General features: G+C 45.9%; 1 protein-coding gene across 2 annotated transcripts in view; it reads right to left on the reverse strand.

The window, feature by feature from the left end:
• Nucleotides 1–6446: 6446 nt before the first annotated feature.
• LPAR2 (lysophosphatidic acid receptor 2) overlaps nucleotides 6447–18503 on the reverse strand; it is a 37935-nt gene continuing 25878 nt past the window's right edge. For both annotated transcript variants that reach the window (XM_044282903.1, XM_044282902.1), the window contains exon 3: nucleotides 6447–9428. In XM_044282903.1, the coding sequence (XP_044138838.1) occupies nucleotides 9130–9428 (299 nt within the window). In that variant the 3' untranslated portion in view covers nucleotides 6447–9129. The remainder of the gene's footprint in view (nucleotides 9429–18503) is intronic.

Here is an 18503-nt window from a genome sequence, read left to right on the forward strand (position 1 = left end):
TTACAGGGGGGTGATCAATGACAGGGGGGTGATCAGGGAGTCTATATGGGGTGATCAGGGGTTCATAAGGGGTTAATAAGTGACAGGGGGGGTGTAGTGTAGTGTAGTGTAGTTTGGTGCTACTTTACACAGCTACCTGTGTCCTCTGGTGGTCGATCCAAGCAAAAGGGACCACCAGAGGACCAGGTAGCAGGTATATTAGACGCTGTTATCAAAACAGCGTCTAATATACCTGTTAGGGGTTAAAAAAATCGCATCTACAGCCTGTCAGCGAGCGATCGCCGCTGGCAGGCTGGAGATCCTGTCTCTTACCGGCCGATCCTGTGTGCGCGCGTTCACAGGAAGTCACGCGTCTTGCGAGATGACGCGTAGCCGCGTGACTCTGCCTGGGACAGCCGCCTCCGGAACGCGATCCTGCGTTAGGCGGTCCGGAGGCGGTTAAAGTTAGGGAGAATTCGGAGTTAAAGGATGCTAAAAATGCCCATCTCTTCACACTTTCACCAAAGAAAGTATACAAAGACTGAACGGTGTCAAACAAATTTGACATTTCAGTTATATTTGAAACTGCATCCTGCAAAACTAAGTTGAGGTTATGGGCAGCACAATGTGTGTAAAGAGCATTTTTTTTCTTTGAGAATGCGAGTCTGAACACCTGTGTAAATGCCACTCATGGTGGCAGCTCCATCACAGCCCTGGCCCCAACATTTTGATAAATCCAGACCTTTCTTTTCTATGGATTCTATAATAGGTTTTTAAAGGGCAGCCGCTGATTGATCTTCAACACATTGGAAACCTAGAAATTCTTCCTTTATTTTAATACCAGTTGTCCTAAGGATTTCATCTCGCTCAACAATGACATATCTAAACACTTGGCTTAATTGATCAATTTTCCCAATGTCTTGGGTTGTATCCATAATTATAGAATAAAACTGTGATTTCTGGATTCCAGAAACAATCTCCTCCTCCACTTTGTTTGCAAGAAGACTTACCGTATTTTCCGCCCTATAAGACACACTTGCCCATAAGACGCACCTAGGTTTTTGAGGAGGAAAATAAGAAAAAAATATTTTGAACCAAAAGCTGTGCTTTTGGTGGGTTTTGAACTAATAGAGGTCTGTGGATGACACTATTATGGGGGGATCTGTGGATGGCACTGTTATTGGGGTCTATCAGATGAGGTCTGATTAACATTGGGGGTCTGATTGGTGGTCTGACCTGAGGTGTAATGAAAAATATATTTTTTCTTATTGTCCCCCTCTAAAACCTAGATGCGTCTTATAAGGCTCCTTCCTGAACTGCAGAGCGGTGCCCACTTCCAGCCCCTGGCCCAGCGCCCAGAGCACTGATCCTGAGCCGCTGGAGTCTTCAGAACTGTAAGCTATATTTAACAGTTGCAAAAAAAAGTATGTGAACCCTTTGGAATGATATGGATTTCTGCACAAATTGGTCATAAAATGTGATCTGATCTTCATCTAAGTCACAACAATAGACAATCACAGTCTGCTTACACTAATAACACACAAAGAATTACATGTCACCATGTTTTTATTGAACACACCATGTAAACATTCACAGTGCAGGTGGAAAAAGTATGTGAACCCTTGGATTCAATAACTGGTTGAACCTCCTTTGGCAGCAATAACTTCAACCAAACATTTCCTGTAGTTGCAGATCAGATGTGCACAACGGTCAGGAGTAATTCTTGACCATTCCTCTTTACAGAACTGTTTCAGTTCAGCAATATTCTTGGGATGTCTGGTGTGAATCGCTTTCTTGAGGTCATGCCACAGCATCTCAATTGGGTTGCGGTCAGGACTCTGACTGGGCCACTCCAGAATGTGTATTTTATTCTGTTTAAGCCATTCTGTTGTTGATTTACTTCTATGCTTTGGGTTGTTGTCCTGTTGCAACATCCATCTTCTGTTGAGCTTCAGCTGGTGGACAGATGGCCTTAAAGGGGTTATCCCACTTTGCGTTTTTATACTTACCACTTACCTGCTGCCACCGCGCGTTCACTTCCTGGATTCTGGCTGGGGGCGGGCTTCATCTTGATTGAAGTCTTCTCCCGGCCGGGCCGCGCGCTGGACTGAACGCGCACGCCGCCGCGCATGCGTGATGGTGACTTATTTCTGGCCAGTATAGTACAGAGCCGGCGTGCGCGTTCGCAGCTCTGTACTATTCTGGCCGGGAAGAAGTCACCGTCGCGCATGCGCGGCAGCGTGCGCGTTCAGGACAGCGAGCGGCCCGGCCAGGAGAAAAGAAGGAGTCTTCTGGGCAAGCGCGACCATCAGGATTTTGGAGAAGAGCGGTGGCTGTAACCAGGGGAGACCGAGTCACAACAGTAAGGTAAGTGGGGATTTGTTAATAAAGTATATTTACAAAAATGATCACTGTGATGGAATAACCCCTTTAAGTTCTCCTGCAAAATGTCTTGGTAAACTTGGGAATTCATTTTTCCTTCGATGACAGCAATCCGTCCAGGCCCCGACACAGCAAAGCAGCCCCAAACCACAGTTGGGATGAGGTTTTGATGTTGGTGTGCTGTGCCTCTCTTTCTCCACACATAGTGTTGTGTGTTTCTTCCAAACAACTCAACTTTGGTTTCATCTGTCCACAGAATATTTTGCCAGTACTGCTGTGGAACATCCAGGTGCTCTTGCGCAAACTGTAACCATGCAGCAGTGTTTTTTTGGACAGCAGTGGCTTACTCTGTGGTATCCTCACATGAAATCCATTCCTGTTTAGTGTTTTACGTATCGTAGATTCGCTAACAGGGATGTTGGCATATGCCAGAGACTTTTGTAAGTCTTTAGCTGACACTCTAGGATTCTTCTTCACCTCATTGAGCAGTCTGCGCTGTGCTCTTGCAGTCATCTTTACAGGATGAACACTCCTAGGGAGAGTAGCAGCAGTGCTGAACTTTCTCCATCTATAGACAATTTGTCTTACCGTGGACTGATGAACAGCAAGGCTTTTGGAGATGCTTTTATAACCCTTTCCAGCTTTATGCAAGTCAACAATTCTTAATCGTAGGTCTTCTGAGAGCTCTTTTGTGCAAGGCATCATTCACTTCAGGCAATGCTTCTTGTGAAAAGCAAACCCAGAACTGGTGTGTGTTTTTTATAGGGCAGGGCAGCTGTAACCAACACCTCCAATCTCATCTCATTGATTTTGGCTGACACCTCACTCCAATTAGCTCTTGGAGATGTCATTAGTCTAGGGGTTCACATACTTTTTCCACCTGCACTGTGAATGTTTACATGGTGTGTTCAATAAAAACATGGTAACATTTAATTCTTTGTGTGTTATTAGTTTAAGCAGACTGTGATGGTCTATTGTTGTGACTTAGATGAAGATCAGATCACATTTTATGACCAATTTGTGCAGAAATCCATATCATTCCAAAGGGTTCACATACTTTTTCTTGCAACTGTATATATTACTTGTTTTGTGTGAGTAAGGGTGCTGGGTGGTTGGAGAAGGGAGGGGGAGTTGTATGGAAAAAAAGTAAGCACCACATTATTTTCTGTCCGCCGCCACAAAACAATCTGGAAGTTCCCCTCCCGAGGGGTAAATTATACAGGGGGCAATATAACTAGGGGTATCAGGGTACATTATTATACAGGGGTTATATAACTTATTTTTTGTTTATATTGATAATTATATGAGTGCGGGTCTGTATGTATGTATGCAGAGTGTATTTGTGTATATATGTGTGTGTGTGTAATAATAATAATAATATAATATATAATAATAATATAATATATTTATACATACATACACAGACGCGCGCGGCGTGTGTGTTTGTGCTTTAGGGTGCACACCCTAATGCAATAGGCTGCGCTCGCCTATGTTTATACTGCACTGATGAGCAGACAATTGTCCGGAAGGAGGAAGCGTTCCTTCCTGACAGTTGCCTTCTCGTCCCCACCAACAATCCTTTCACCCGATGAACGGACAGGTACATGGACAGGTTATTGGGAACATTTGTTCCTATTCCTAATCTGCCTGACTACCGGGCGTTCCAGACGAGGCTTATCTTGCCAAGTCCTTGACAAATGCTTTGCAAAGATGATGTAAATTGCTTCCTGCTGTAATCTGAGCGGACCAGTCGGGTCCTGACCATATCATTTGTTTTTAGTTTGTAAACTATTCAAATGTCGATTTCCTGGCGTTCCCGGAGCAGACACAGTTTGTTCCTGAATATCGTTTCCCATTTGGACACCTTCATAATTAAGATTCCCATCGATTAATGGGGTTTGTGTCACAAAACGAATTAAATTTTATTGAAACCAGCCCCTGGATCTGAATACTTTTGTAATTGCATGTAATGAAAAAAATATAGCATAGCCCCTGAGCTATTCAATATCTGCATAGCGGCACCTGCTGTTTGTTCTTTTCCTTATTTTTTTGTCCATCTCACTGAGGTGGTCACACGCGCTCAGTTCAAATCTTCAACTGCCACCAGCCATATGTTCTGTTAGAAGCTGTGGCGGTTATAGGGAAAGAGCTGCAGCAGAAAGGACACGTTCCCTGAGCTTCCAGGCTGAAGATAATCTAGCAGAGCAAATGGAGCAGTGAATGTGGAGATCTCTGGATCTGTGTGCGATGCAGGGCTGGTTCTAGCTTTGTTAGAAGGGTGTATGATGTCTGATTTTTATTTTGTACATCAGTCATGGCATAAGCCCCTTAAGGGGAACCTGTCACCACCTCATTCCTCCTGTATACAGCTTTACAGACATGCCTTCATATAAAGCTGAAAAAAGAAAATTTGTATGCAATCTACCCTTGAGTAGGTCCCTTCGTGTGGAGGGTCACGCTCTCTTTGCTGTAATCCCACCTGTTGAATTTACTTTCCAAGGATGGTCAGATACCATTTTTGTAAATAAAAAGTAAAAGGGGTTTTTCAAAAATTTAATACTGATGACCTGTCCTCTGGATAGGTCATCAGTATCTGATAGGTGGGGGCCCGACACCGGGACCCCTGCCGATCAGCTGTTTGAGAAGGGAGCGGTGCTAACAGTAGAGCTACAGCTTTCCATAGGCCAGTGACGACACATTCATCCTAGTGAATAGGGGTGAGCTGCGATACCAAGCATGACCACTATACAATGTATGGCGCTGTCCTTGGCGAGCAGTTAGAAGGCTGCAGTGCTCACAGTAGCTCCAAGCAGCTGATTGGCGGGGGGCTCGGGTGTCAGACCCCCACTGATCCAGAGGACAGGTCATCAGTAAAAAAAAAAAAAAAAAACACTCGGAAAACCCCTTTAAGACGATGATACATACTCTTAGACAGTGTAAAGTAGGACACTATTAGTAAATCTGCCCCGCCATAATTCATTTACTCCTATTTATCTCTATGTCTGCTGTTAAAGGGACTGCTACATTGTCTTAGGCCACGAGGGGGTGGGGTTCTTTCCTGGTGTCCTCTGACTTGTGTGTCATGCTCCGCCTCCTTGATCCCAGCAGTGGTAGCGTTCATTTCTTCTGTATGAAGAAGAAACACACATGTATACGACGAGAAGAAGCGTAATACTCAACCAAAAATGGCTTTTATTAAAGCTAACATGGCGGCATTTCATATACAAGTGACAGCGCAGCTCGGGGGGCGGCTGACTCAGGAACCACAAGCACAGCAGCCAATCAGATGGCATCTTTAATTTGCAAACGTAAAAGCTGGAATCTGATTGGATGATAGAAGTACCAATGACAATTTTTCTCTCTAATAGTTTTTACACGTGCGACCTCGTCTTAAAGTGGTTTTCTACAACCTCGATATTTCTATGGGGGGGTGGAGAAGGTGTCGACGTCTTGTGACGACCATACTGCAAAAACCGAGGTCATACAACGGGTTACTTTACCATGACTGTGGCCCTCGTGCCTAATTCTATACGTTCCACTATTTCTCATGGGGGACGTTAAATAACACGACGATACAAGCTGATGTAACAATAAAAAAATGATATAGCATTGAATGACAAAATATATGTTTATATACAGTATATATATACATTTATGTATATCATTAATCCATAAGATTGCTCCTCCTCCTGGACGCCCATAACTTTTAATACTTTAAGGCTAAAACGGAAGATTCTTAAAGGGAACCTGTCACCGGGATTTTGGGTATAGAGCTGAGGACATGGGTTGCTAGATGGCCACTAGCACATCCGCAATATCCAGTCCCTATAGCTCTGTGTGCTTTTATTGTGTAAAAAAACTACTTGATACATATGCAAATTAACATAAAAGAGTCATATCTTACTTATGTGACCAGAGAAGAGTCATATTTTCAAGCTCTGACTCATCTCAGGTTAATTTGCATATGTATTAAATCGGTTTTTATTTATACACAATAAAAGCACACAGAGCTATGGGGACTGGGTATTGCGGATGTGCTAGCGGCCATCTAGCAACACCCATGTCCTCAGCTCTATACCCAAAATCCTGGTGACAGGTTCCCTTTAAAGGGCTTATCCACCATTAGCAAAAAAAAAGAGTCTTATTTCCCACAAAAACAGCGTCACTTTTGTCTACAGGTCTTGTCTGGTATTACACTTGAAAGGAGATATCGGACACAACCCGTAGACAAAAGTGGCGCTGTTTATGGTCGTAAAAGGAGAAGTTCAGCCTTTACTATGTTGATGGGTTCGGGTCCGACACCCCTGCTATTTACTAAGCCATTACTTAGTAAAGGGTGGACAACCCCTTTAAAGTAGACTCTTTTTGTCTAATCTTGTACAACCTCTTTAACATGGATAAGCTGCTCATGCACTCAGCCACCTCAACATACATTGCGGCCCGGCCACTTTAGATCCTAACCCAAGTCCCCGGGCAACAGAACCACCAACAGAGCCACCATGCTGCCTTCACTATGCTGATAGTGGACTCCTGGCATGTCTATGGCCACCAATCATTGCTGACTAACATCGTAGATTCCATTAGCTACCATGGGCAGCAAGGTTGCTTTGTGTTACTTTGTACTACCCTTTCCGCAACCCCCATTTTTTTTTATACAAGGCACGGCCTCCATTATCATTATTAGTGAGTGGATGCTACTTTGACCTGAATAGATTTATACAAAAATACTAAAAATGGAGCACACATATTCAAGGGGTCATTCTAAGTATATCTAACCTACGATGCTGGCATACTACAGCCTATATTAGGAAAATGACCCCAAATGATGGTGTATATTGTTAAACATTTAAGGAGTTGTCCGGGTGCTATTTTTTTTATTTAAAAGGGTCAGTATGGCTTAATAAAAAGTAATATCACCTAATTAATCCTACTCCACTCCCGTTCCGATGCTGCCAAGGTTTTTCCACTGGTGTCTACTTCCTCGTCCCTCTCAACATGGAAATGTGACTGCTCAGGCAGGTCACCGCTGTGGTCAATGACTGGACGAGGCAAGTCACCGCTGTGGTCAATGACTGGCTAAAGCAGGTCACCTCTGTGGTCAATGACTGGACGAGGCAGGTCACCGCTGTGGTCAATGACTGGTCACTGCTGTGGTCAATGACTGGCTGAGGCAGATCACCGCTGTGGTCAATGACTGGCTCAGGCAGGTCACCCCCGTGACCAATGACTGGCTGAGGCAGGTTACCCCCGTGACCAATGACTGGCTGAGGCAGGTCACCGCTGTGGCCAATGACTAGCTGAGGCAGGTCATCGCTGTGGCCAATGACTGGCTGAGGCAGGTCACCGCTGTGGCCAATGACTGGCTGAGGCAGGTCACCGCTGTGTCCAATGACTAGCTGAGGCAGGTCACCGCTGTGGCCAATGACTAGCTGAGGCAGGTCACCGCTGTGGCCAATGACTGGCTGAGGCAGGTCACCGCTGTAGCCAATCACTGGCTAAGGCAGGTCACCGCTGTGGCCAATGACTAGCTGAGGCAGGTCACCGCTGTGGCCAATGACTAGCTGAGGCAGGTCACCGCTGTGGTCAATGACTGGCTAAGGCAGGTCACCGCTGTGGTCAATGACTGGCTGAGGCAGGTCACCGCTGTGGTCAATGACTGGCTGAGGCAGGTCACCGCTGTGGCCAGTGATTTGCAGACATTTTCTGTGTTAATAGGGTATAGGAATTAGAGACTGTTGGGAGACCTTGGAAGCATCATAATGAGAGCAACAAGGGATCAGACTGGCGAATGTTAGTTATTAGATTTTATATATATTTTTACAAGCGGACAACCCCTTTAAGAGGATTACTGTCACTGTAGAGTTGCCCATTTTCAGCTTCTGTCAGGAATGTTCCACCACAGATACTACAACATCCATGGGGATTTGGTCATTTTAGCTCCAAAGCTGGAAAACTGGTTTGATGTGACCATACAAATGAGCACCAAGATAAAACGTGGATAGACCACCCAGATCAGTTCCCTTAGGGTGTGTAACTTTTATGACGAGTCTCACTACCCTGATTTCTTCAGTCAACCATCTAACTCCACAAGTGATCACCCAAATGTTGCCGTGCCCCTAATGTTTGCATCTAGGGCTCAGAGGAAGACTCTTTATAAAGAGTCCACCTCCATGATTATTTCATTGACACAAGTGTTGGGCGATTATGAAACACAGTCATACTCCATATCATTCATTCTTTTCAACAGTAAATTTTGGTGGTCATATTATATTCACTAGTATCTTTTCCATCCAGTTTATGCCATCCTTCAAACATGTTCTAATGTATTTCCTATGAAATAATCTTCTTTCTCCTTTTAAAACTTCCTTTAAAAAAATAAATTGTACATATGTCCTTAAAGCTATGTAGTCATCTCCATATCTTCTCCAGCTTCATACCATCCCCACCACAGAAGACAGTATAATCGCATGCATTTTGTTCCTGGCACCCTGAGCTCAGATGATGAAAAAATACATCTTCTCCTTTGTAAGCAGTAACTGGATCCATCATAAAAGAACTCATGGGAAAAGTCGAGGAGCATTGTGCTGTCCTTCCATCCAGAAACGCAACCCTTAAGATCTACTCAGTTTAAAATCAGTTTCTACAACATGGGAAACAAGCTCACTCACACTACTATTAATGGTGCCCATGGTACCACAGTAGCAAATTTCCCATTGGATGTAGTCTTGGTGCCTAGGAAAGGAATAAATTCAGAGCCTGATCGGTGGTTTATAGTGTGGAGTCCCTAACCATATGTCCATTGTCAGCCAATATTCTCCTCTCGGTATTTGTTGACTTGACAGAGGGTGAGTACTTGGACCCTCGATTGCAGCAAAAGCAAAGGATCTGCTTGAAGGTGGCTCTCATCTCATTGTCTCTGTATGAGTACACAATGGGATTGATGACGGAGTTGATCTCGGCAAGGAGCAGGAAGTATTTCTCAACAGCCAGAACATTGCACTGTTTGCAATCTAAGCCATCCAGAAGGAGGACAATTTGGCCTGGAGTCCAGCAGATGATAAACGCACCTGGAAGAAATGGTAAAGACATGGGCATAAGAATTTGAGATAACACTGAAAACAGTATACACAAAATATGGACTTTCATCATGCAAGTTGAAAGGTGCCTATACCCATAAGAATAAAATAGACCAAAGCTGCCGACTTTGGAGGGACCAGTCAACCAGCTCATGTGCATGGGGGTGTCCCAATATCATCTGTTGGAGGAAAGAAGCATTGGACAAGTTGAATTTCAAAGGTTGATCATTTTGTTCTCATGGGAGATAGGCCACCGCTAAAGGTGTCTGGCACTGCTGCAATTCCTCATCCCCAAGGAGAATCATTGTTTCTGGGCAGCAGATACCTGTTTAGACAGCACGTTCTGCTGCCCAGAAACAAGTCGACTGCACCAGTGATACTTTCATTCAATGAATAAACGTTTGCTTATATAATCAGGTGATCGGTGGCTCCTTTACACTGGGCAATTATCAGGAACGACCAATCCTAGGAACACTCCTTCCTGATAATTGTCTCAATTATTGGCCTGTGTAGTAAGCCTTTAGTCATAGCCTACGCAGGCTACAACTAAGAACAATCCTCTTTGTTTGAAATGTGTAGGTTTCTTCTTTGTATAAAGATTGTCTTTTAATAAATTTAGAATTAACTACTGAAGATCTGAACTACGTACGAATGCTGGAGTTTACCATTTTCACGTTAAAACTTCTCCTACACCACCACCTTAGGACCGTTGAAACCATGAGAGTTTGAGCCTTGTCGTCTTTATGAAAAGACAAATCAGGTCTAACGTTTTTGGATCACAGAACATAGCCCGCTCCTTCCCTCCACTGGATATAGGACACAACAAATCCCAGTAGACGAAATTTACTTCTTGAGATGTTATTTTTATGTGGGTTCCTCCTATTGCTTAGGTACTGGATGGATCTGAAGAGTCTACATTCATTTGTCCACGGTTGGCATGATGAGTCCACACGTTTTGTGAAGGACTCCAGGATACAAATTCTTCTTTAGACACATGCCCGATAAAGTAATGCAAAATTATGTATTTTTTTTCAAAGCAAGATATAGTGCGCCTTTTCACGTGGGACATCCTAAACCAAGAGTAATGATAAGGAAGAACACATCTTCATTCACGGTATGGCCAGCTCATGATCCGTAAGGACATACTTCTAATGACCGTGCTCCTCAAAAACCAGTATTGTATGGGAACATCACAGATCCTATCATTATTTACAGCTGTGCTCCCACGCGGGTGACGCCATAAGCCATGTTTACGACGGGCATTGTTAGGACGTGTGCCAAAAGGCTTTCTGCACCACTTAATATCATTGCATAACTCACACAGAAACTATGTACAACAATATGCCGGACTATAGTTGTCATTTTAGTAGGAACCAAGAGGACAGATTGGGGATGAAGCGGTCACAGACTGAGCTTTTCTCCTCTCTGACCCTCACCCTTCATTTCTAAACGTTTTGGTTACACCCCAATGACTTATTCTCGGCTATCTGACAACAGCCAGCCCTGTCCTATAAAATGGGTGTGTGCCCGAGTCCAGCAAACGAGGAGTTAAAAGTCATGAATCCACCCTGTATAAAGTGGAAAAACGCCTCCTCCTCGCCCAACAGACAAGCAGTAATTACAGTGTCCTTGATCCTAGGATGAGTGTCCTATCAGCTTCTCAAAACTGACCAAAGCTGGGCCTACACATGCAACAGCTGCTGGCCTAAGATCGTTTGGCTGACAGCTAGCTTTCCCGATTCCCTAAAAACTCCTCCACACACATGCACGTTCGGCTGAATGTTTTCTATGGGGAGGGCGGAGAAAGTCAAAAGGCACCTCTCGTGGTGGACTATCTCCTGGTGAAAATATTCACTTCGCCTGACCCTTCTCTCAGGAGCTCCCACCTTCGGTAGAGTATCGGCAAAACCTGGCGTTCTCGCCAGGTTGGTTGACAACACATTATGTACTCAACTAACTAAAGGAAAATTTCAAACATGGCCGACTTCTTTCCAAAAGTAGTAGTGTCACCAGTTGGCCAAACGATCTTTCACCCAATTTATGTTTGTTATGGTTCAGATTGTAAATTTTCATCAGCTTTAGTCTACTGTGTATGGATACCTTCAGGCTGACCATACACATTAGATCAGCCAACAGCCATCCTTCCCGACTACCCCATATGCCAACCTAGTCTCACAGGAACAGGGGCTCCTGACAACGGCTTATCTCCTGGAGAACAGAAGGAGCGGGCATGTTGAAATCCAGCTGAAAACTCCCATTGAAGGAGAGTTAGGAGGTCCCCGTACATATTAGATGATCGGTCAGGCCAACACGCATCTATCTAATATGTATGGCCGACTTAGAGGGAACGTACCATCAGAAAATGAACTATTACTAAAATAAAGTATTTATGTTAAACATATTTTTTCTGTATTTTTGGTGACTTCTGTGTGTTTTCTGGGCATGCTCTGTGACCAGTGCAGAGGTCATTGTACAGGGAGGGAGTAGATAAGCCGTGGACCATCACCCATGGTGAATGGTGGATCCTATATGATCTATTCATAGGTGTTATCTGTCATTGTAATCCCGCCTATGATGATAACGAGATGACTGCTGAAAAGTGATCTGTACAGACCAAGAAGTTGGAAAACTGAATGAATTTAGGATTTTTCAAAAATATATATAGTGAAAAGCAGGGAGAAGGCCGTAGCACTCCCAGGAGAGCCGCTGCCTTCTCATACAGCTGATCAGCGGGGGTCCCGGGTGTCCCACACCGATCAGATACTGATGACCTGTCCTGAGGAAAAAGTATAATAAAAATTATGAGAGTTATAATTATAAAAGTTTTATTAGGGCATTAGGGACATCATATTAAAATTACAAAGGTTTAGTTTAGGGCTGCAACGATTAATCAACGTTATCGATAATATTCGATAATGGGATTCGTTGACAACAAATCCTGTTATCGAATAATCGGCCGGTTCGTTGCTATGCGGGCGGGAGCGGGTGGTCAGGCTCTATGCCTGTGGGTCCTTGAACTTTAGATCACCGCATCTTTATTACCTTACAATGAAGCTCCAGTAACAGGCAGAGCAGGCGGCGTAACGTCACTTACTCACGTGACGCGCCTGCTCCGCCTGCTTCATTCATAAAGTAGGTGGAGGAGACGCGTCACGAGAGTAAGTGACGTTACACTGCCTGCTCTGCCTGTTACTGGAGCTTCATTGTAAGGTAAAAGAAGATGCGCTGATTTAAAGTAAAAGTTACTGCCGGTTAAGGAATACTGCTGTGAGCGGAGGGGCCAGGGCTGTTATGGGGAGAGGGATTTGTGTATGGGACTGTTATGTGGAGGGGGGTCTGTGGATGGCACTGTTATGGAGGGGATCTGTGGATGGCACTATTATGGAGGTTCCCCCATAACAGTGCCATCCACAGATCCCCTCCATAAGTGCCATCCACAGAACCCCTCCATAACAGTGCCATCCACAGATCCCCTCCATAACAGTGCCATCCACAGAACCCCTCCATAACAGTGCCATCCACAGATCCCCTCCATAATAGTGCCATCCACAGATCCCCTCCATAAGTGCCATCCACAGACCCCCTCCATAAGTGCCATCCACAGAACCCCTCCATAACAGTGCCATCCACAGAACCCTCCATAACAGTGCCATCCACAGATCCAGCCATAATAGTGCCATTCCCAATTTTTTTTAATATGGCCTTTGAACATAATTTTTCAAGTAAAATCATATAAACCCCTTTTTTTTTCATTTTGGTGTTTTTTCCCCCGATTAATCGATTAAATTATCGACAACTAATCGATTATTCAAATAATCGTTAGCTGCAGCCCTAGTTTAGTTAATCTTTAAAGGGGCTGTCTTACGAAAGATATTCTACCAGCTCCTAGATCTGAATACTTTTGTAACTGCATGCAATTAAAAATTTTGCATAGCCAGTAAGTTATTTAATAAAATGTATCTGTACAGCACCACCTGCTGTTTGTTCTTTCTCTTATTTCTTTGTCCTGCTCACTGAGATGGCCGCACTTGCTCAGTTTCATCCTTCAACTGCCTCCTGAGTTGTGATAGGGAGAGCTGAGACACGCCCCTTAGCTGTGATAGGGAGAGCTGAGACACGCCCCCTGAGCTGTGATGGGGAGAGCAGAGACACGCCCCCTGAGCTGCAGCAGAATGGACACACCCCTTTGAGCTGTCAGCTTGATATTAATCTAGCAGAGCAATGAATGAGGAAATCTCTGGCTCCATGTGAGGTACAGGGCTGGTTCTAGCTTTGTTAGAAAGAGATTGTCGTGTCCTGTATGATGTCTGATTCTCATTTTTTACATTGGGATAATCCCTTTAACTAGACTGACCTCAGTCTCCTGTATCGTGTGTAGAGGTGTCATTTTCTAGTCTCTGCCGGTCAGCCCTGTGTTCCAGGGTTTGTCACCATGTGTCACTGCTTGGTGACGCTGAGTCACCCTTTATATAAGGCCGATCTCGAGGGGATCCTGTCTCCAGCTGTGCAAACATCATGGTCATATATTCCCTGTGATGCATAACTGCTTCTAAAATCCAGATGTTTCAACTTATTCCGTCTCTGCACGCCTGGCGTCCTCTTATAGCCGGCGCCACTAAGACACCCACTGACCAGCGCAGTCCCTGTACAACACAGGCAGTACCTCTTTATCTCATCTCATACCACAGGACATTTTCTATTCTGTTGAATTCATAGACAAAAAATGTATAGAATATATAATTGCCTCTATATGAATTCAAAGGCACGTGGAGGTATAGAGAGGCTGCACAGAGGTACAGTACTATGGGTGGTAAGGGTTGTATAATATAGTCATGTATTCAGACATGGGCAGATAGCTTGGATCTCCTGGACAGGTAAGCAGTTTGGGACTTGAAGGAACCACAAAAAATAAAAATAAAAATAAACCACAAAACAATCTGTTCCGACCTTAATCTCCCCCTTCCCTTTGAACCCATCTTGCTGAGAGAAATCTATAAAGAAATCTCTGTGTGTCCCAGGAGATCAGCTATGACCCCCCTCCTCCTCCGTAGGATGCAGGACAGCTGGCTGCAGCAGGAGCCCCCTCCTCCTCCATAGGATGCAAGACAGCTGGCTGCAGCAGGAGCCCCCTCCTCCTCCATAGGATGTAAGTGTCATGACCATGGTCATGGTCGTGACTCCTGTAACCGCATGCAGTTGCGCGGTCTTGGTTGTGTTGTCAATCACAGGTGAGGGCTGAAGTAGTTTGCCTCACCTGTGGTTGCCGCTGGCAACATTTTTATGTGGCAGCTTGCTGTTTGTGTATGCGGTTGCACCTGGCTACCTGTCTTTGTAGGTGTGCCTTTTATGTGTTTGGTGTGCACGAGGTTTAGGTGTGTGCACTGTGACACTTCCCTTTACTGGTGGCTGCCCGTGGCAACGTGTTCTATGTTGTACATGTGGTGGCAGTGTCTCGGTCTTTTGGCTAACTCCCAGGACATGGTTGCCACGCATGTCGTTGCCGGCGGTAACAGCTCCAGTGTGTTTGTGTGTGTATTCCCCGTGGTTTCACTTCCCTGGTTGGTGTTGGAAGGGTTAATTCCCTTTCCTGTGTGTGTCTGTGTGGGTGTGGCCACTTTGGGCTATAAAGCCTCTTTGGAGACCTGAAGTTGAGGGGTTCTTCAGCCATGCTTTGCTGGAGACATCTTCCTGGTAATTCACCATCTGCCAGTGGGGGCCACCCTTGTGGTCATAAGTTATGTCACACATGATGTTATGAAGGTGTGTTTTTGGTATGCTTGTTTATTGCAGCTTATGGTCCTGTGTTCCTGTGTGTTATGTCCGTGTGTGTTCTTTGGACAGCAGTGCGTCTGCATGGGTTCCAGGCTTTGTGTCTGTGGCAGGTAGGTGCTATACTTGTTGCATTCACCTGCCATTGCCGTAAGTTGTTTATGTTTCCCCTTTATTGTAGCCTGGCCTGTGAGACTCCTGTTCCTCCGTGCCTAGGAGGAACAGGTCATCTTACCCTGCTCCTAGTTGAGGGCAACCCTGAGGGCTAGTAGGGACTTCAAGGTTCCGGAGTATGAGCCCTCCTACCATCAGGGTCGGCTCATACAGCTAGGAGTCAGAGTTAGGGATATGATAGGAGGTGACCTGCTCCCTGATCTCTGTACTGGCCTTCTGGCATCGCACGGCTGAGTGTTTTCCCCATCCTCAGCCGTGACAGTAAGACATCTGGATGCAGCAGGAGCCCCCTCCTCCTCCATAGGATGTAAGACATCTGGCTGTAGCAGGAGCCCCCTCCTCCTCCATAGGATGCAAGACAGCTGGCTGCAGCAGGAGCCCCCTCCTCCACCATAGGATGCAAGACAGCTGGCTGCAGCAGGAGCCCCCCTCCTCCTCCATAGGATGTAAGACAGCTGGCTGCAGCAGGAGCCCCCTCCTCCTCCATATGATGTAAGACAGCTGGCTGCAGCAGGAGCCCCCTCCTCCTCCATATGATGTAAGACATCGGGCTGCAGCAGGAGCCCCCTCCTCCTCCATAGGATGCAAGACAGCTGGCTGCAGCAGGAGCCACCTCCACCCTTCTGCCAGATCATTTTCTATGGTCACTATAGACCTCTTGGGATGCCTGATGCATCAGGATGGACCTGACTGGGAGGGGATGGGGCATGTCAGTATGCAATGAGGGAAGCAGGTGATCATTGGCGGGGAACCAGTGTGGAATCGGGAAGGTAAGTATTTTACAGTTTGCCACTTTGCAATCTTGAACCTGAATTGCTAGATTTCTTTAAATCACAAAAAATCTCTTTCTGACAAGGAATACTGGTGTTGGCTATCTTCTCCACAAACCTGCACCACTGCATTGCCCGAACATAGGGGTAGGTGGGTGGCACTTAACACCTGGGGTGACCCTCCGGTTGGGATCTGCAACTAAAAAGATGGAAAGGAGGTCGCCATAAGTGCTCTGCTCTGTTTTCAAAGTCTCATGTGCCCAGCAATGTCGGAGGAACTGAGGCAACATGGGGGAGAGGGACAGATGCGAGCAGAGATGTCTGCAGGGTCAGAATGAGGACGAGCACTGGGAACGTCTGGATGAGAATAAGGGGAAGAGGGACAGGTATGGATAGCACATGAAGGAAGACATCTGTAGAAGGAGGATCTCCACAAACACAGCTGCTGTGACTCCATCTCTCCACAATCTCCTTTGATAAGGCAAGAATGTGGTTTGAAGGGAAAGTTCAAGCTTTGTCCATTCAGCATTATAGGAGGTTCTGGCTCCAGAGGACGGAAATCCCGGGGCTCCATGTACACAACTGCCTTCAGGATCCGTGTGATATGGAAATGGCTACCCACGGGGGTCAATCACTTCTCCACGTCCACCCGCAGTGACTAAATGTTCTATTGTGACATATGGACATCTAGAGGGGTGGCCACCTGTACGAGCCCAGGAAACCCATGCCTGTCAGTCACTTATCTGAATGGCCCATGTGTAATGTTACATTTCTCCTGTAGGGGGCACTACAAGAAGAATGAATGGCCAAAAAAGCCAGAGCTGCACTAGAGATGGGTTTCGGTACCTTGGGGCGTCCCCGAAGCTGAGGATGCTTTCCCATCACTTGATGGAGAGGGCCGGCCCTGCCGAATCCTGCAGTGCTGCTCTGCTTCTGCCACTGTAGCAGAGACCGCGCGGAAGCAGAGCCTCAGCGCGAGATGGCAGGGGAAGCACCCTCAGGTGCCGAAATCTGCTTAATGAGACAAACCGATTCGCTCATCACTAACCTGCACCAATCTGCTGATTGCTGAGTCAGCCTCTACTGTCTTTACTGGTATGCCTGTTCATAGGATCTGTCTGATACTGAAGAGAATCGGGCTGTGCTGCAATACCACACACAACCTGTGGACTGATGGGGTGCTGTTTCCTAATCCTGGATAATCACTTTAAAATGAAAAAATATATATATTGCGGTCCGCTCCAGTGGATACTGTATATGGGATTACATTCCCGTCTACTAGCAGTGAAACCCACAGACACAACGTGGTGACATAACGACACAATCTGTGGTCTGCAGTGCACATGCTTCAGTGCTGAGTCTCCTTCACAGTGGCACCCCCTGCCTCCGCAGTGCGGACAACTGCAGCGCAGCCCATTTACTCCACTACAGCTGTATTAACCCTTCATTCTCAGGGTCCGTGGGGACTGATAGTAATGGCATATCCAGGCAAAAACCACTGTAAAAGGATTATGTGAAATTATAAATAATTGCAAATGTGCCAGCATCCTGCCGCATGGGCCTCATAACACATGTATTAAAGGGGTTGTGCCCCGTAAAAAACATATTCAACATTTTTTAATACTTTTGTAACTGCGTGTTAAAAATGTAGTACAGCCACTGAGTTATTCAAAAGAGGGAGAGAGCTACAGTAGAAAGGAGACACCCCCGAGCTGTGATAGGGAGAAAGCTGCAGTATAAAGGAGACACCCCCGAGCTGTGATAGGGAGAGAGCTGCAGTAGAAAGGAGACACCCCCGAGCTGTGATAGGGAGAGAGCTGCAGTAGAGAGGAGACACCCCCGAGATGTGATAGGGAGAAAGCTGCAGTAGAAAGGAGACACCCCGAGCTGTGATAGGGAGAAAGCTACAGTAGAAAGGAGACACCCCCGAGATGTGATAGGGAGAAAGCTGCAGTAGAAAGGAGACACCCCCGAGATGTGATAGGGAGAAAGCTGCAGTATAAAGGAGACACCCCCGAGCTGTGATAGGGAGAAAGCTACAGTAGAGAGGACACCCCTGAGATGTGATAGGGAGAAAGCTGCAGTATAAAGGAGACACCCCCGAGCTGTGATAGGGAGAAAGCTACAGTAGAAAGGAGACACCCCCGAGCTGTGATAGGGAGAAAGCTCCAGTAGAAAGGAGACACCCCCGAGATGTGATAGGGAGAAAGCTGCAGTATAAAGGAGACACCCCCGAGCTGTGATAGGGAGAAAGCTACAGTAGAAAGGAGACACCCCCGAGCTGTGATAGGGAGAGAGCTGCAGTAGAGAGGACACCCCTGAGATGTGATAGGGAGAAAGCTACAGTAGAAAG

Source organism: Bufo gargarizans, chromosome 2 (assembly GCF_014858855.1).
Source record: "Bufo gargarizans isolate SCDJY-AF-19 chromosome 2, ASM1485885v1, whole genome shotgun sequence".
NCBI classification, from domain to species: domain Eukaryota; kingdom Metazoa; phylum Chordata; class Amphibia; order Anura; family Bufonidae; genus Bufo; species Bufo gargarizans.